Source organism: Gorilla gorilla, chromosome 10, assembly GCF_029281585.2.
Source record: "Gorilla gorilla gorilla isolate KB3781 chromosome 10, NHGRI_mGorGor1-v2.1_pri, whole genome shotgun sequence".
NCBI lineage: Eukaryota > Metazoa > Chordata > Mammalia > Primates > Hominidae > Gorilla > Gorilla gorilla.
The window spans coordinates 125190631-125209758 of NC_073234.2; the positions used below are offsets into that span (position 1 = coordinate 125190631).

General features: G+C 51.6%; 1 protein-coding gene and 1 long non-coding RNA gene across 3 annotated transcripts in view; one reads left to right on the top strand and one right to left on the bottom strand.

The window, feature by feature from the left end:
- TRPV4 (transient receptor potential cation channel subfamily V member 4) overlaps positions 1 to 19128 on the bottom strand; it is a 50669-nt gene that overhangs the window by 2734 nt on the left and 28807 nt on the right. Inside the window, exons 4-14 of one of the 2 annotated variants that reach the window (XM_019039273.4) lie at positions 17191 to 17343; positions 14831 to 14971; positions 12811 to 13109; positions 10722 to 10901; positions 8482 to 8640; positions 8083 to 8175; positions 7680 to 7753; positions 6818 to 6983; positions 6531 to 6597; positions 2565 to 2881; positions 876 to 1003 (exon numbers count right to left, since the gene is read on the bottom strand). In XM_019039273.4, coding sequence (XP_018894818.3) covers positions 876 to 1003; positions 2565 to 2881; positions 6531 to 6597; positions 6818 to 6983; positions 7680 to 7753; positions 8083 to 8175; positions 8482 to 8640; positions 10722 to 10901; positions 12811 to 13109; positions 14831 to 14971; positions 17191 to 17343 — 1777 coding nt within the window. The remainder of the gene's footprint in view (positions 1 to 875; positions 1004 to 2564; positions 2882 to 6530; positions 6598 to 6817; positions 6984 to 7679; positions 7754 to 8082; positions 8176 to 8481; positions 8641 to 10721; positions 10902 to 12810; positions 13110 to 14830; positions 14972 to 17190; positions 17344 to 19128) is intronic. The other variant, XM_063694303.1, reaches the window with a different exon arrangement.
- On the top strand, positions 2682 to 4703 carry LOC129526025 (uncharacterized). Its single transcript, XR_008670604.2, has 2 exons — positions 2682 to 2801; positions 3755 to 4703. It is a non-coding gene; the product is annotated as an uncharacterized lncRNA (long non-coding RNA).

Sequence of the window (19128 nt, forward strand, 5' to 3'; positions counted from 1 at the left end):
CCAGCCTGGGCAACATAGCAAGAACCCCATCTCTACAAAAAAATTAAAAATTGGTCTGACATGGTGGCATGAGGAGGCTGAGGTGGGAGGATCGCTTGAGACCAGGAGTTGGAGGCTGCAGTCAGCTATGATCACACCACTGCACTCCAGCCTGAGCAACCCTGCCTCTAAAAACAAACAAAAAATGGAATTGAACTGATCGGCTGGCCTAGGCGGTGGGTTCTATTATTGTTCCCATTTCACAGATGAAGAAACTGACTTTGTCTGACTCCAAACATTCTGCTTATGCCCTATGCTGACAACCACTTTACAATGAATGAATGAACTGGAAAGAAAAAATTCATGAAGGGGTTCCCCTAAGAAGCTGGCACTCCCTGTGCCTCTGGAACACGGAGTCATTCTGCAGATGGGCTGGGTGAGGTCTCCAGCCCTGGAAACTGCACATTCCTCAGCTTCCCATTTCACCGAAGGCACTAGAGCTCACCCCACTGTTTGGTAGATACAGGGTGATGCTCTAAAATGAACCCACCATCCAAGTCTCTGCTTCCCCCTGAGCAAGAACAGGGGAACCTGTGGTGTCCCGATGTGCGTCGGGCACTGGCTGAGCACTTCTCACGTGCTGACCTGTCTAATCCGCACCGCCAGCCTAGGAGCCCGTGAGATCATTGTCTCATTCCACAGATGAAGAAACTGAGGCTGAGAGAGGTGGGCCGACTTGCCTGAGATCGCCTGGTGGAAATGAATTCTGCTCAGGCCTCTTGGGGCCTCAGTGGCTCCAGAAATTGCAATGGGTAGACGACGCTGGAGCAGCAGGGGCCCTGAGCCAGTGGGGACAGTTCCACCCTGCCCGCCTGGCCCCACTGCCCCAGCCTCACCTGAAGCACCACCTGCGGTCAGGAGTGCCGTCCGAGCTCTTGCCCACGGTGACCATCTCCCCAGAGCGGAAGGCCTTCCTCAGGAATACGGGGAAGGAGCGCTCAATGTCCAGGATGGTGGTGGCCCACTGCGGGGAGGGAGGGTCAGGAGGGACATCGGTGAGCCTCACAGCCTGCGCCTGCCGCTCTGGTGGCAGAAATGAGACAACGGGCCAGGGTGGGCCCAGAACTAGGCATTTAGACTCCTACTCCCCACTAGACACAGGGTTTATAAACTCAAATACCCACAGGTGGCAGGCAGGAAAACAAATGGGTGAAACAGGATCAGGTGCAGAAAGGCTGCAGCCCAAGCCCTATCACACTTACACAGCAGTTGCCACTCAGTGAGGGAGGGGTGGAGATTGGGGTGAACAGGGAGCAAATGCCCACGTGTAAGGGGGCAGCTGCCACTCACCCCACCTCAGGGCTGCCAGGCAGGAATCCGGACCCTGCACTGCCTGGGGCTTCCAACTTTTCAAGAAAAGCCAGAAATCTGGATTTTCATAGGGAATCTCTTAATTTTTAAATTTTGCAGTTTTTTGTTGTTTTTTTTTTTTGATATAATGGTCTGATGCTGGGTGCAGTGACTCACACCTGCAATCTCAGCACTTTAGGAGGCCAAGGCAGGTGAATAGCTTGAACTCAGAAGTTCAAGACCAGCCTGGGCAACATGGTGAAACCCCATCTTTACAAAAAATACAAAAATTAGCCGGGTGAGGTGGTGCACACGTTAGCCCCAGCTACTCGGGAGGCTGAGGCCAGAGAATCACTTGAGCCTGGGAGGCAGAAGTTGCAGTGAGCCAAGATCGCACCATTGCACTCTAGCCCACAGGATGCCCAGTTTGCATCCTGTGAGTAATGCCCAGTTGGGAAACTGAGGCCCAATGAAGTAAGCAATATAGATAAAGGTTAAGAGCAGGCCGGAGCTGTTTCCCTCAGACCCAGTCCTGGGAGGACAACCTTGGGCCCTTTTTTCTCACTGCACCATTTTCCTGAAATGCACAGTCAAGGTAAACACGGGTGCTGTATTCCTGGGCCATGGGGCAGCACTGTTTATTAGGACACCAGGTTTGTAGGCTGCACCTGGCCTGGGAGGGCTGTGATCCCAGGGCCTGTTCTTTCCAGGATTGCATAGAAAGCTTTTGGTAAGTAAAAACTTTCTGCAGCTCCCCAGGGCCAAGGCGGCCCCTGTCCCCATTGGTTTCTCCTCTAGGAAGCATGCTCACAGTTGCTAGAAAAAGACCCCCATGAGAATGCTGACATCCCTGTGCTGGAGTGCTAGAGCACAAAAGCTGCCCCTGGGCTCAGCGTGGGACCCCTGCTGAAACGCTGATGCCCACGGAGCACTTTCTGAGCCGGCAGAAGTCACTCAGTCATGCTAGGTGGAGCCGACTGTGTCCTGTGAGCTGGACCACAAGGAGAATCTGAGCCCACTGCTGGCAGCCAGGCAAGAAGCCACCTCAAAATTCACTAGGCAGCTCTGGGAAGTCAGCAGCAGCCTCTGATGCCCATTTTACAGACAGAGAAGTGGAGGGAGAATGAGAAGACATGGCTTGCTCAGAGTGGAAGGCCGAGGAAGCCAGTCGGGTGAGTCTCCTTGGAAGGATGAGGGTGGCTGGTAGAGTGGGGCTGGGGGCCCTGGGGCCTCACCTGCAGCTTCCAGATGTGCTTGCTCTCCTTGGAGACCTGGCCCACTGTCTCGCCCATGAGGGCAATGAGCATGTTGAGGAGCAGCACAAAGGTGAGGATGATGTAGGTCACCAGCAGGATGATGAAGACCACGGGGTACTTGGTGCTGCTCAGCATCTCCAGGTCGCCCATGCCGATGGTCAGCTTAAACAGGTCCAGGAGGAAGGTGCTGAAGGTCCCGCTGTCGCGGCACGAGGGGTAAGTGGGCACTGTGCAGTTGGTCTGGTCCTCATTGCACACCTTCATGTTGGCACACGGGTTCAGGAGGGAGACCAGGGCTGTGGGAGGATAGGGGTGGCACTCACTGAGTGTGAGGACACCCACAGAGAGGTGGAGGGTGTCATTCTCATTTGCTGGAGGAGAAAGCTGAGGCCTAGTGAGCGGAGCATGCTGGCCCACACGCTGACCCATGTCACCCTACACATCAGCCAAGCCACACCAGACCCAGGTCCTCCTGATCCCAAAACCTTTGAAGCCTTTCCATAAACTCTTGCTGATAAAGAAGAGGTTGTCTCTCTCTCTCTCTCTCTTTCTTTCTGAGATGGGGTCTTGCTATGTTGCCCAGGCTGGAGTGCAGTGGCTACTCACAGGCTCAGTCCCACTACTGATAAGCGTGGGAGTTTTGACCTGCTCTGTTTCCAACCTGGGACAGTTCACCCCTCCTTACACAACCTGGTGGTTCCCTGCTACCGGGAGGGAAGGTTTTCAGGATCTAGTCCAGGGAGGGTCTCAGTTTTTCCCACCAGGGGACATTTGACAACGTCTAAAGACATATTTGGTTGTTACAACTGGGGGTGGGGGTGCTACTGGCATCAGGTGGGTGGAGGCCAGGGGTGCTGCCTGACACCCTACAATGAATGCACAGGATGGTCCCCGCCACGAAGAATGATCTGGTCTCAAATGTCAATAGTGTTGGGAAATCCTAATGCGGCCTACCATTCTTAGAGGTCTTGGGGGCTCTGGAGTGCCCCTATTCGCAGGGGTAGACTCTCTCTCTGACAGTTTCCCACTCCACCCTAACCCAGAGAGGAAAAGTGGGCGCTGAAACCAGGCATCAGTCCTGACTGTCCCCGAAGCCATGTTCTCTAAGGGCCCTCTCCTGCTCTAGACATCTCAAACTCATCATGGTTCTCCTTTCCTACTAAGCCCAGGTGGAGCTTCAGATTCCTTCTCAACAGTTTGGCAGCAACAACCTGTCCCTAAACCAGCCAGGGAGGGGAGCATGAAGAAGACTCAGTCCCATCAGTCAGTGGGGCACAGAATGTCATATTGCCTGCAACCAGGGATTAGAGTATGCAGATTTCAACTCATATGCTAATGTTCTTCAGTTGTATAGTACCTGGTGAAACACTGTGTTGAGAAGGATTCTGAGACCTTGTCTGGACTCACCAGAAAAACTGTTCTGTGATCCATTAGTGATGTCTGCTATGGACACCAAAGTGTGGGAACAGAAGCGTGTGTGTCCTGTTTATGTCATGTCAGCCTCAGAATTGAGATCTAGTGCATCCTATAAGAAGACCTGCAACCAAGCTGACTGCTAAGCTGCTACTCTAACCCTTGTTTCTCCTTAGTTTCAGTAACTAGGACTGCAGTAGGGCTAGATCCCTGACCTGAATCCCAAACTGTTGTTGAACTCTTGACACTGTCTAGTTTTTCCAGTGTGATCCCTGGGAAGGGAAAGCTGTACCGTGTCGCTATCTCCCCAGTGAAAACTACAATTCCACTTCCCACCAATAATCTACATGGAGACTTGGCCACTATCGTGGGTTAAAATATCACCCTTGTCAGATTCCTGTGCCAGCCTCGTCCCCAGATGAACCTGCTCAGATGTGAATGTGTCCAGGTCTAACCTGAGTTGGCCATTCCCCTTTGGATGCTGGGCATTGATGTCAGATTACCCACCCCTCGGGGATCAGCCCAAGGACTTGGTCAGTTTCTCCAGCCCTGGTCCCTGGTCCTTCTCCCATGACCCATGCCACTGAGGTCCCAGAATGCTTCTTAGTGACATCACAAAGAAGGTATATCAAAGGGAGCTGATGTTGGGCTTTAAGAAAATACCTGGGCTGCTAGTTTAATTATTAAATTTTATCCTTCCATGTATCCATCCTCCTTCAATGTGGCTTTACAGCTTCTCCCACTAAGAAGTGGAGTCGAGGCCAGGTGCAGTGGCTCGCGCCTATAATCCTGCACTTTGGGAGGCTGAGGCAGGAGGACTGCTTGAGCCCAGGAGTTCAAGACCAGCCTGGGCAACATAGCAAGACCCTGCCTCCACCAAAAAAAAAAAAAAATGGAAAAAAAGAAGTGCCGTCTATTTCCCCATCCCTTGAATCGAGGCTGGCCTTGTGACTTGCTTTGGCCAACAGAGTAAGGCAGCAGTGATGCCATGCCAGGAGGTGTCCTTGAACACTTCTGCTCATGTTCTTGGAACCCTAAGGCCACCACGTGAACAAGCCCAAGTTAGCTGGCCAGAGATGAGTGACCACGTGGAAGATAGATAGCAAACCCTCTCTAACCAAGTCCATACTAGCTAGACCAGTCAGCCAGCAGCCAGCCTGCCAGCTGACCACAGGCACAAGAGCCTGTAGGGATCAGCCAAACCTGGCCCAGGGCAGCACGGCCACCCAGCTGACCCATTGACCCATAAGCAATAATAAGTTGGCCTGGTACAGTGGCTCACGCCTGTAATCCCAGCACTTTGGGAGGCCAAGGTGGGTGGATCACTTGGGGTCAGGAGTTCGAGACCAGCCTGGCCAACATAGTGAAACCCCATCTCTATCAAAAATATAAAACTTAGCCATGCGTGGTGGCACACGCCTGTAATCCCAGCTATTCGAGAGGCTGAGGCAAGAGAATCGCTTGAACCCGGGAGGCAGAGATTGCAGTGAGCCAAGAGCACCACTGCCCTCCAGCCTTGGTGACAGAGTGAGACGTTGCCACAAAAAAAATAATAATAATAATAAGTGGGTGCTATTTTAAGCCCCACTTTAGGTGGCTTCCTTTGTAGCAATAGCTGATACTCCAGTTTTGCCATTCACCAGCTTTTTTTTTTTTTTTTTTTTTGAGACAGAGTCTCGCTGTGTTGCCCAGGCTGGAGTGCAGTGGTGCCATCTTGGCTTACTGCAACCTCCACCCCCTGGGTTCAAGCGATTCTTGTGCCTCAGCCTCCGGAGTAGCTGGGTCTATAGTTGCGCGCCACCATGCCTGTCTAATTTTTGTATTTTTTGGTAGAGACGGGGTTTTGCCATGTTGGCCAGGCTGGTCTCAAACTCCTGACCTCAAGTGATCCACCCGCCTCAGCCTCCCGAAGTGCCGGGATTACAGGTGTGAGCCACTGCGCCCGGCCTCCATTCACTGGCTTTTGAACTTGTGCTAGTTATTTAACCCTCCTAAGCCTCAGTTTCCTTTTCTATAATAGGGGATAATAAAGGCACTTAGCTTACAGGCTTGTTGGGAGGCAAGGATGGAAACGTACTTAGTCTGGTGCCTGGCACACAAATAAGAACTCAGTGGCCAGGCGCATTGGCTCACACCTGTAATCCCACCATTTTGGGAGGCCAAGGAGGGTGGATCACCTGAGGTCAGGAGTTCAAGACCAGCCTGGCCAACATGGTGAAACCCCATCTCTACTAAAAATACAAAAAAAAAAAAATTAAAAAATAGTGGGGCGTGGTGGCAGGAGCCCGTAATCCCAACTACGTGGGAGGCTGAGGCAGGAGAATTACTTGAACCTGGGAGGTGGAGGTTGCAGTGAGCTGAGATTGCGCCATTGCACTCCAGCCTGGGCAACAGGAGCAAAACTCCACCTCAAAAAAAAAAAAAAAAAAAAAAAAGAACTCAGCAAAGCTGCTATTGTCCCCTATACATCATGGCTACTGTTCCCGTCCTTGCACCACCCCTGCCAGGACCACCTGAGCACCCAGAGCTCACCTGAAGCGTAGCCGATCATGAAGAGCAAGTAGACGAGCAGGAATCGGAAAAGGTCCTTGAAGAGAATCTAAAGACCCCAGTGGGATTATGGAGGCAAAGAGGAAACACATGGTTTCTCACTTTCCCCATTCCTCCATCTCCACCCTGGTCCCACCCCAGTGTCCAGACCATGCCTCCTGCCCCCACGGTACCCAGCATCCTCAGGTCTGCAGGCGCATAAGTGTGCATGTGGTGTGTGTGACTCCCTCCAGGAACACACGAGTCCAGAGGGTCCTCCCAGCCCGTACCTTCTGGATCATGATGCTATAGGTCCCCGTCAGCTTCAGCCCACGGGTGAAGTAAAGGGCATTCATCCAGCCCAGGACCAGGGCAAAGACCATCACGGCCAGGTAGGCCTCGATCCCTGCCAGGTAGAGGGCTGCTGAGACGATCACCAGGACAGAATAGATGAAGCTGCAGTGCAGCAGAGACCACAAGAGAGGCCAGAGGGGAGAGGGGACAATGAGGCTCTGGAGGGGAAGACACGCCTCCAAGCCCTTCAGGGTATCAGGACTTCCCAATGCCTTCTAGACCCCCAGAAAAGAAACAAAGTGGATTAGCATTCTGTTAACAAGAACATTCAATTAGCTTGCAATTAATCCTGAGGTCCCACAGGATCCTGAAGTGATGCCCCTTGGAATTGCTAAAGAAAGATTTAGTGGTGTTCAGTGGAGATTTTGTGGCTAAGTGAATTTCATCATTCTCCAACTCTAAGGGAAATGTGAAAGAGGTAACACACACTCAGTAACTCTCTCATTCTCTGTCCCAGGCAGACATCATTAATCAATCCCAACTCTTTCCCACTAAACACAGACACAGGTGCAAAATTCTTAACATGGCACTTCAGGCAGACATTAGCAATCATTCACCAGCATAAGAGGTTAAAATTATTTCTATCCATGTTGTATATGATAACTCCCTAGCAATCAGAATTTTTCGTTAGCCAGAAGACCCTATTGTTTGTGGCTTTGTCCCGACTTTGGGTTAGAGCTGCCCAGGTTGGGTGCATTCATTTCTAACAGAATCACCTCTCTCCTGAATCTGGATGACCTAGCAGCCCAAACCCACCTTCCTCACCCAGAAGCTGCCGGCCCAGGGACCTCTACTCACTAGAGCAGCTGGAAGGAGCCATCAATGAAGAGAGAATTCACTCCAGGGCATTTCTTCATGAACAAGTCTTTGATCTGGAAGACAGGAGGGGGCATGTGAAAGGGGTGGGGCCAGCAGGAGAGGAGAGGAGGAGAGAGGAGACAGAGAAAGGGATAGAAGAGAGGGAGGCAGAGGCTGGTACAGAGAAAAGACAAAGGACTCTTTCCTGTTAGAAAAGGAGAAAAAAGCAGAGATGGAGAACGTGGGATTGGAGGAGGTAGAAGAGAAATGGGAAAATAAAAGGAGGAAGGAAAGGAGAAGGACCATTTGGAGGAGAGAGAAGAGAAAAAGAGGGAGAGAAAAGAGGTGCAGGAAGAGAAGAGGAGGGCAGGCAGGGTGGGGGGCACAGGGGCCAGGCACTTACGTTGGTGAAGAAGAACAGGACCCCAGTGAAGAGCGTAATGACCTCGCCAGCCAGCCGCAGGTAGTCCACCGTGGTGCGGTAAGGGTACGGCGGCTGGGGAGCAGCAAGGGCACACAGGTCGTCACCCAGCCCCTCCAACATCTGGCCCCCAATCCAGATGTTCCCCCAGGCCCGAAACATCTGCATCCCATGGAGCCTCCTCCTTCACTCTCTTCCTCCTGAGTCTTCCTCCTCCCAGCTCAGGGCCACCCGTGGATGCTGGAGGGCGCCTCCCCAACCTGTTCCTAAACCTTCTCCAGTTCCCCCTACAGGGGACCCAGAAGGATGAGGTTGTGCCCCAGTCCTGCATGGCTCAGCCCAGTGCCTGCCCCAGCCCCTGCCCGGTCCCCGGGCACTCACTGTGCCCTCCAGCGGCTGGTAGTAGGCGGTGAGAGTGAAGATGACCATGGCACACAGGTAGGAGACAACGTTGATGTAGAAGGAGACGGCCCCGAACTTGCGCCACTTGTCCCGCAGCAGTTCATTGATGGGCTCCACAGCCAGCATCTCGTGGCGGTTCTGTGAGAGGCAGGGTGGTCGGGGGCTGCCTTCCTGAGATGGGTGGGGGGTCCAGACAGGCTGCCTCGGGTGTGCCTTCCCCCACCCTCCACCCGGATAGTGCTTTCTCTTTCCATCCATTCCTCAGCTGCATTCAAGGATTCATGGGGAACTGGACAGATACTGAAAATCAGCCCCAAGCTCCTGCGCTCACCATTTGAGATTCTGCCCAATTCTGCCTCAATGTACCTTTCCACCCTATTCTAGCATCACAGAACTCGGAACTGGAAAGTCCCTTAAAAGACATTTATTTTCAGGCCGGGCGCAGTGGCTCACGCCTGTAATCCTAGCACTTTGGGAGGCCAAGACAGGCAGATCACCTAAGGTCAGCAGTTCAAGATCAGCCTGGCCAACGTGGTGAAACCCTGTCTCCACTAAAAACACAACAATTAGCCAGGCGTGGTGATGCACACCTGTAATCGCAGCTACTCCTAAGGCTGAGGCAGGAGAATCACTTGAACCTGGGAGGCGGAGATTGCAGTGAGCCTAGATCGCGCTACTGCACTCCAGCCTGGGCAACAAGAGTGAGACTCCGTCTCAAAAAAGAAAAAAAGACATTTATTCTCATGGTTCCCAAACTCCAATCTGTGGATAGTACCAAGCTGCTGGCCGCAAAATCATCGATGTAGCTTGCTGCAAGTATAAATCCTGGCCTCCACTCTCAGAAATTCTGATTCAGAGAGAAAGATTGAGAAATTTTGCCCAAAGATGATAAATGATTGACTCACCACAATTCTCCAATTCTGAACCCAGGGCAGACATCAATAATTGAGCCCTGCACAATTGTATTCATACAGTTCCCTGGGTAGACACTACTAATCAATCAGTTTGCACCTGAGATGCTAAACCTCCTGCCACCACTAATTTAAATCAAGATGGTCACTAATTCAAAAAATGAGGGAAATGAGGTCTTGCAAGGAAGCCAAGCTCACAGACCAGTAAGCCACAGGGCAGGGCTAGAAGGAAGACCACCTGCACCCAGTCCCCAGCATTTTCTGCTCCATTTGTATAGCTTCCTAGCCCTTTATTAACTTGAGTTTCTCTATAATCATGATTTGTGCAATAAAGCAGCCACAGAGATGCTCTTGTAGTGTTATTCCTGATAAAGGCAGAAACAAACCCAAGCAACCAGCAATAAGAGAACGGTTCATTTGAATATGGTATGTTTACATGCAGCGACAATATTACCAAAGAATATTTAAAAGTACAGAACGATGTTCACAAAATACTGCTAAGTAGGGGGAAAAAAACTTGGTTTTTTGGTTTGTTTGTTTATTTTGAGACAGGATCTCACTCTGTCACCCAGGCTGGAGTGCAGTGGCATGATCTCGGCTCACTGAAGCCTCGACCTCCCCAGGCTCAGGTGATCCTCCCACCTCAGCCTCCCACGTAGCTGGGACTACAGGCTCGCACCACCATGCCTGGCTAATTTTCATTTTTATTTTTTTTATTTTTTTGTAGAGACGGGGTTTCGCCATATTGCCCAGGCTAGTCTCAAACTCCTGGCTTCAAGCAATCCGCCCACCTTGGCTCCCCAAAATGTTAGAATTACAGGCATAAGCCACCATGCCTGGCCGAAAAAAAAGAGCTTTCAAAAGTTCCTATAACAACCATGAGTAGTTAAAGCTGACATAATGTTTACTCTGTGCCAAGCCATTCTAAAATTAACCTCTTTGGTCCTCCCAAGAACCCCATGGGATATCCATGATCCTTATCCCCAGGTTACAAATGAGGAAGCTGAGACCCAGAGAGGTGGAGCCACTTGTCCTGAGACACACAGCATGTAAGTTACAGAGCCAGGATCCCAATCCAGTCCTACCTGCTCCAAAAGTCCATCTTCCCACAAGTCTTGCTCATTTCCTCACATGGCAGACACTGTTCTGGGCACTTAGTTGGCACCTTCTCTTGCATTCAGCCAACAGACCCACCACATTGGGTCCTAGAGGCTGGGGCTGTCTCCCCCAGCCCAGCCCCAGGGCCCTGTCCCTACTCCCAGCCCTGCCCCTCCTTCCTCGCACCCCATGCCCCCTCCTGGAGCCCACCTCAATCTTGCTGTTGTACACCAGGATCTCCAGCACGGAGGCCTCTTCCCCACACGTGTCCAGGGAGGAGAGGTCATAAAGCGAGGAATACACTGGCCCATAGGCCCAGTCCTTGAACTTGCGGGACAGGTGCCGTGTGTCCTCATCCGTCACCTCCCGCCGGATGATGTGCTGAAAGATCTGCACAGGGGGCCAGGAGGGTCAGGGGGCTCACACTGGAAAGACCCCCAGGGCTGGGCCCAGCTCAGCACATGACGCCTCCCCAGAAAACAGCTAAGCACCGGCTGCTGGAGGACCCTTTCCTCATCTTGTTTAATTCTTGCTCTTATTATCTTGGTTTACAGATAAAGAATGGAGGCTGGGAAAAATGAAGGGTGTTCCAGAAGCCACTTAACCAGTCAGCTGGAGCCAGACGGAACCTGGATGAGCCTTCAACATCTTAATTGTAATGAATATCTTCTTCATGCCGTTAAAATAGCAATGAATCCATCTTAATGATATGTGAATTATAATACTGACGATCATATGCGGTCCTTCCTGTTACCACTCCTCCTTCCCTGGCTTACACACAGGGAAGCGGAGGCACAGAGAGGGGTGGGAATTGCCCAAGGTCAGGCAATGTTAGGATTTTGGGGTTTTTGTTTTGAGACAGAGTCTCTCTCTGTCACCCAGGCTGGAGTGCAGTGGCGCGATCTCAGCACACTGCAACCTTCTCCTCCTAGGTTCAAGCAATTCTCCTGCCTCAGCCTCCTGAGTAGCTGGGATTACAGGTGCCCACTACCACACCCAGCTAATATTTTTGTATTTTTAGTAGAGATGGGGTTTCACCATGTTGGCCAGGCTGGTCTTGAACTCCTGACCTCAGGTGATCCGCCCACCTCGGCCTCCCAAAGTGCTGGGATTACAGGCATGAGCCACTGTGCACAGCCAGGATTTTGGGGTTTTTTGAGACAGGGTCTGGCTCTGTTGCCCAGGCTGGAGTGCAATGGAACTATCACAGCTCATTGCAGCCTCAACCTCCTGGGCTCAAGTGCTCCTCCCACCTCAGCCTCCCAAAGTGCTAGGATTACAGACACGAGCCACTGAGCCTGGCCAAAGCCAGGATTTAAACTGGAGCCTTTCTACTGCCTCCAGTAGCAAGGTATAATTGCAATTTTAGTAATTTTTGCTACATTTTTTTATTTTGGTTTTTATTTATTTGGGATCTCAAATAATCCAGGCTGGACTTAAACGATCCTCTCACCTCAGCCTCCCAACTAGCTGGCATTGCAGACATGTAAGTGACACTTACTGCTTCTCCCGGGCTCCTTCCTAAGAGCCTTATGTGGATCACCGCATTTGTCACAACACCACACCAGAGGACACTCTTATATCCCCATTTTACAGACAAGGAAACTGAGGCACAGAAAAGGGAAATGAGATGTCTGAGGTCACACACTGGGAAGTGGTAGCGCCAGGGCTTGGACAGGTGCTCCTGCCTCTAGCGTACTCCAGACTTGGTTCCCAGTCACAGCGATGGTGCCCCCCAGAGGACAATTCAGCAATGTTCTGGAGATATTTTTGGTGGTCACAAGCGTAAGGGGAGGTGTTCCTGGCATCTGGTGGGTAGAGGCCCGGGATGCAGATCAATGTCCGGCAATAGCACAAGACGGTCCCCACCACAAAGAGCCTGCCGCCCAAAATAATCATGCTGAAGTTGAGAAACCCTTCTCCAGGCCCCATGCTGCATGGCCCAGAAAAGGGAAGGAACTGGGGCAGGGCCATTCAACAGGTTTGAGGCTGGGAGCACCGCTGGGCTAGGGCCCGGGGACTCAGTTTCCTATAAGTGGCTCATCCTGGCTGGTGGGGGTGGAGTGGTGAACATCCAGTAGGGTGACATGAGGCGAGAGGCTCGGGGATGAAGCTAAGGAGCTTGGCTGGACACTAGGGAGCCATAGCAGGTTCTTGAGCTGGGACATCTGCACACTGGGGTTGGCATGTTGGGAGGTGCATGCACGTATTAATAATGAATACCAGCAGCAGACCCTCGTGTGTGTGTGTAGAGGGGTACGAGTGGGTGGATCAGCTGTGCCCCCAGCCGCACACTCACCCCAATCTTGCCCGTCTTGGCAGCCATCATGAGGGGCGAGAGGCCGTCGTTGTTGAGCACGGCCTCCAGGTTGCTGTCGGGGAAGAGGCGGGCACACTTGAGCAGCAGCAGGTCATACATCTTGGTAACGAACTTGGTGTTCTCACGGGTGTTGTCAGCAATGGCCACCAGCGCGTGCAGCACCGTGTTGCCTCGCGAGTCCTGGCGCCGCATGTCCGCCTTCTTGTGGGGGTTCTCCGTCAGGTAGTTGACAATGTGGGGCTGGTTGGTGCAGGCAGCCAGCGACAGGGGCAGCTCCCCTGCGGGCCAGGGTGAAGGGTGGGAGGTCAGCGAAGGGGGCCCAGGGTGGGACTCTGCCTGCAGACACTCGGGGGACGGACACCGTGGCGCTCTGAGGATAATGACGGAGACAGCACCAGCAGTGGATATGAACTGCACGTTTCTCTGAGTGATGCCAGGGAGATGGGGTGTGGCTAGTTAAGGGCACAGCCACGCGATTTGGAGGCTGTGAGGGACTGGACACATCCAATGATGGAATTCTTTTTTTTTTTTTTTTTGAGACAAAGTCTCACTCTGTCACCTAGGCTGGAGTGCAGTGGCACAATCTCAGCTCATTGCAACCTCCACCTCCCGGGTGCAAGCGATTCTTGTGCCTCAGCCGAGTAACTGGGATTACAGGCACACGCCACCACACCTGGCTAATTTTTGTATTTTTAGTAGAGACAGGATTTCGCCATGTTGGCCAGGCTGGTCTCAAACTCCTGACCTCAAGTGATCCGCCCACCTCGGCCTCCCAAAGTGCTTGGATTACAGGCGTGAGCCACCGCGCCCAGCTGATGATGGAATTCTTTGAGTGACTTTGTCCCTGAGCTGCACATAATGAATGCCTTTAAGCAGGGGCAAAATTCAAAATATTTCATGAGTCCAGTGATGACAACGGCAGTGGTGGGCTTTGGGCCTGGTGATGGGGCTGTTGGTCCCAGCATAAACCAGATTAAAGCACACAGACAATACAGAGCTGGGCGCTGACATCACAGCCCAAGGGCCTCTCATGATCCCCACTGCACAGCTGGCTGAGGCTCAGGGAAGTGAGGTCACATGCCTGGAAAGTGCAGAGTGAGGATTTGGCATTTTTTGTTCTTTTCTTTTTGCTTTTTAAAGACGGGGTCTTGCTCTATTTTCCAGGCTAGAGTGCAGTGGTGCAATCATGGCTTACTGCAGCCTCGAACTCCTAGGTTCAAGTGATCCTCCAGCCGCGGCCTCCCAAGCAGCTGGGACTTCAAGCACATGCCACCATGCCATCTAATTTATTTATTTATTTATTTATTTATTTATTTATTTATTTATTTATTTTTTGAGATGGAGTCTCACTCTGTCACCCAAGCTGGAGTGCAATGGGGAAATCTCGGCTCTTTGCAACCTCTGTCCCCCAGGTTCAAGCAATTCTCCTGCCTCAGCCTCCCAAGTAGCTGGGATTACAGGCACCCACCACCATGCCCGGCTAATTTTTGTTATTTTTGTAGAGATGGGGTTTCACCATCTTGTTGGCCAGGCTGGTCTCGAACTCTTGACCTCAGGTGATCCACCTGCCTCATCCTCCCAAAGTGCTGGGATTACAGGCATGAGCCACCATGCCCAGCCATTTTTTAAATTTTTAAAAGAGACACGGTCTTGCTATGTTGCCTAGGCTGGTCTCAAACTCCTGCCCTCAAGCAATCCTCCTGCCTTGACCTCCCAAAGTGCTGGGATGACAGGTGTGAGACACCGTGCCTGGCTGGAGTGAGGATCTGAATCCAGGTCCATGGTGCCAAGTTCCCCCATGGCACTTACACCTCAGAGGCAAGGGCCCTGTGACCAAGACTGACGTGCAGCCTGTGCTCCAGAGTGCTGCCTGCGCCCATGGCCAGAGTGGCCCTGGGTGTCTGGGGGATGGTCAGGGCTGCAGACACCAACCAGTATCATACTATCTCCCGCCATGCTCCTCCAGCATGCTGTCAGCCCCCACCAGGCCCCTCCTTACCAAAGTAGAAGTAGCCCCCCTCATCCTTGGGCTGGAAGAAGCGCCCACGGGCCTGGGCGTGGACGTCAGCTCCCTGGGCCACGAGAAGTTCCACGTAGTGTTTGCAGCGACGCTCAATGGCGATGTGCAGGGCTGTCTGACCTGGGGGCAGGGGACGGTCATCCAGGGTCCTGGCGGAGCAGAGACCTAGCCAGGCTTGCTGGGGGTGGGGGTAGGGTGCAGGATGTAGAAATTGGGGGGTGGGGGATGCAGGCAGGGACCTGCCCAGCGACACCCAAGGGCAGCAAATAGGTCATTGGATATTCCCTGGGATCCATCGCAGAAGCAGAATCTCAAGCCTGAAGGATACCTAGTTTGTGGAATCCTGAATGTGAGAAGTTTTTAGATTCATAAGATGCTTTAAAAATCCTAGAGGAGGCCAGGCGCAGGCTCACGCCTGTAATCCCAGAGATTTGGGAGACCGAGGAGGGAGATCACCTGAGCCCAGGCATTTGAGGCAAGCCTGGGCAACACAGTGAGATCCCATCTCTATAGAAATGCTAAAAATTAGCTGGGCCTGGTGACTTACACCTGTGGTCCCAGCTACTCCAGAGGCTGAGGCAGGAGGATTGCTGAAGCCTAGCAGTTCAGTACCAGCCTGGGCAACTGATATGGTTTGGCTCTGTGTCCACACCTAAATCTCACCTTGAATTGTAGTTCCCATAATCCCCATGTATCATGGGAGGGACCCTGTGAAAGGTAATTTAATCATGGGGGCAGTTACCCTCATGCTGTTTTCATGATAGTGAGTGAGTCCTCAAGAGATCTGATGATTCTATAAGGGGCTTTTCCCCCTTTTGCTTGGCACTTCTTCTTCCTACCACCATGTGAAGAAGGACATGTTTGCTTCCCCTTCCACAATGATTGTAAGTTTCCTGATGCCTCCCCAGCCCTGTGGAACTGTGAGTCAATTAAGCCTCTTTCCTTTATAAATTATCCAGTCTTGGGCAGTTCTTTATAGCAGCATGAGAACGGACTAATACAACAACATAGTGAGACCCTGTCTCTACAGAAATTTTAAAAATTAGCCTGGCATGGTGGTCCATGCCGGTGGTCCCAGCTACTTGGGAGGGTGAGGTGGGAGATTCCCTTGAGCCCAGGAAGTCAAGGCTGCAGTGAGCCATGATCACACCACTGCACTCCAGCTTGGGTAACAGAGCAAGACCTTGTCTCAAAAAAAAGAAAACTCCTAGAGGAAACAACAGTACCTTGGCCTCCCAGAATTTTGGACTCAAGATATAATATTCATGGATTTTGAATCTTAATATCCAGGCATCTGAAGGTCAACTCTGATTTACAGAATCTCAACTGGGGATTGGCCCGGTTCTTGGCCCCCTGCTGCCTTTGCCTCTTAGAACCTGTGAACTCAGGACTCATTATCATAGAGCCTTAGAGTATCTGCCACCACAGCATCTTAGGGCCAGATCCCGAGTTCATGATCACTAGACTCGCTGCATCTCAGAATCTTGGAATCTTTTTTTTTTTTTTTTTTTTGAGACAGGGTCTCACTCTGTCACCCAGGCTGGAGTGCCGTGGCACAATCATAGCTCACTGCAGCCTTGACCCTCTGAGCTCAAGTGATCTCCCCACCCCAGACTCCCAAGTAGCTGGGACTACAGGTGTGCACCAACAAGCCTGGCTTTTTTTGTATCTTTTTTTTTTTTTTTTTTGAGATAAGTCTTGCGCTTGTTGCCCAAGCTGGAGTGCAATGGCGCGATCTTGGCTCACTGCAACCTCCACCTCCCAGGTTCAAGCGATTCTCCTGCCTCAGCCTCCCAAGTAGCTGAGATTATAGGTGCGCACCACCACGCCTGGCTAATTTTTGCATTTTCAGCAGAGACAGGGTTTCACCATGTTGGCCAGGCTGGTCTTGAACACCTGACCTCAAGTGATCTGCCCACCTCAGCCTCCCAAAGTGCTGGGATTACAGGTGTGAGCCACCACACCTGGCCTTCTTTTTTTTTTTTTTTTTTTTTTTTTGTATCTTTTGTCGAGACAGGATTTCACCATGTTGCCCATGCTGGTCTTGAACTCCTGGGCTCAAGCGATCTGCCCCCCTTGGCCTCCCAAAGTGCTGGGATTACAGGTAAGAGCCACCGCACCCAGTGGAATCTTCTATTCTGAAACTCGAAACAAAGTTGGAAGGGGTAGTTACTGTTCCTTCATCCATCCATCTATCCATGCATCCATGCATCCATCCATTCGTCAGGTCCTGGGTACATGCTGGCACTTAGGCCCAGATCAAAAGTCTCAGGAGTCAGAAGCAAAGGACAGTGTCTCCATCAGCCCCCGTGGCACCCCTGCCCAGCCCGGGGCCCCACCTCTATAGTAGATGTCGCGGAAGGGGGAGTTAATGAACTCCCGCATGTTGCCGGTGCGCTCCGCGATGTCCAGCAGCACAGGGATGGTGTCATTGCGGCCGTTGCTCAGGTTCAGCAAGGCCTTGGGCAGGCAGGTCTTCCCCGTAGATGGCTCTAGCAAGAGAGACACACAAGATGACGCAGTGCTCCAGCCCATGACCTTGAACTTCCAGGCATCGGGGTACAGAGCACTGGGTAGAGGGTCAGATGTCCTGGCTGTCAATATCTCCTCTCCAAGCCTGTTTCCTCATCTGTCCAGTGGGGACCCAGGGCCACTCTATCTTTCTGCCTCCAGTGGTGCTGAGAGGGTACAATAAACGCATGGGGTTAGGTGCTTTGAAATGTGAGAGGCTTCAGCCTACAGATTGGTATTTATTTAATTAATCTTATTTGGGAAGATTTTGTATTTATTTTTATTTATTAATATCCTGTTTTTTGAGAGAGAGGGTCTCGCTCTGTCATCCAGCCTGGGGTATAGTTGTGCAATCCTAGCTCATTGCAGCCTCCGATTCCTGGGCTCAAGTGATCCTCCCACCTCAGCCTCCCAAGTAGCAGCTAAGACTACAGGTGTGCACCTCCATGCTCAACTAATTTTTTAATTTTTATTTTCATAGAGAAGGGATCTCACTCTGTTACCCAGGCTGGTCTCAAACACCTGGCCTCAAGTGATCCTCCCACCTCAGCCTCCCAAAGTGCTGGGATTACAGATGTGAGCCACCACACCTGGCCCTCGAAAAGATTTATGTAAAGTGCTTCATAAACAAATAAATGGTGAGAATGCTGGGTTAAACAAAGCCAATCATAATTCCTTACTACAGGACTTCTCAGAGCCTTTCATACACTAACAGGGACTGTGAACCTGTAAAAGCAAGACACACTAGGCAGCATTCACCCACCTGTCAGAGCATCGAATCCTTTTCCCATGAAGCATTTACACTGGTGCCCCTAGAAGGGAGTGGAGGGGTGCAGCGTTCCCCAAAGTGTGGGACTGTGTGCCACAGTGGATGTGAACTGACCTTAGGGGATCCAGGAGAGAATCTTGGGGGTTCTAGGGGGTGCAACAATAATAACCCTGAAGGTTTCATCCACTATCGAATCTTTCTCATGAAGTCAACTCTCCGTTTGGTACTAGCGGGTCCTTAACGCCTCTCACTAACGCTTGCTGATGTCTCTTTGCAAGTTTCTTTCTATTGTAGCTATTTTTATGGTTACCTGAGTTGATTTATATCTCAAAAGAGTAAGTTGAAAACTCCCCTGTGAATCAAGGACAGGGCAAAATCAGCCAGGGGCTCAGGAATGGCCAGAGGGTGGGAGACGCAGGTGTGGGTTCAGGTGCCCGTTCTGAAGCCAGGCACCTCAGGTTTGAGGCCTGGCTTTGCTCCCCACAGCTGTATGACCATTTCTCTGCTTAGGGTCCTTTCTGGCTAAATTAAAGCTATGAAGGGAAATCGAAGAGCTAATCAGTATTTGTTGATTAGCCCAGTACCAGGCAGATAGCAGTCTTTGATAAATATTACTGTTGCTGTTATCAATCCATGAGACGGGATTTAGGAACCGTTTCCCTAAATGCCAGGAATCAGTGGGGCAGACTCAAGAGACCTGAATTCTAGTCTCAGCCCTTCCAGGAGCAGGGTTGTTTGGGACAAGTCTTGTTCCCAGTTGCTTTCCCGCTGTCCACCTGGCGCCCAGCTCAGAGGCGACACCAAACCTCTCATGGAATAATGTGGCCCAGCCACCGTCCCTCTCACATGCCTAAGACACCTCCTTCATTTCCCTCATTTCCCCCAGCCTCTCTGGCCTTCCTTCATCCACTTTCCACATAGCAGCTGGAATGGTCATTTCAGACTGCAATTGACCACGGTGAACTACAGGGTCTTTGCACCTGCGGTCTCTGAACTC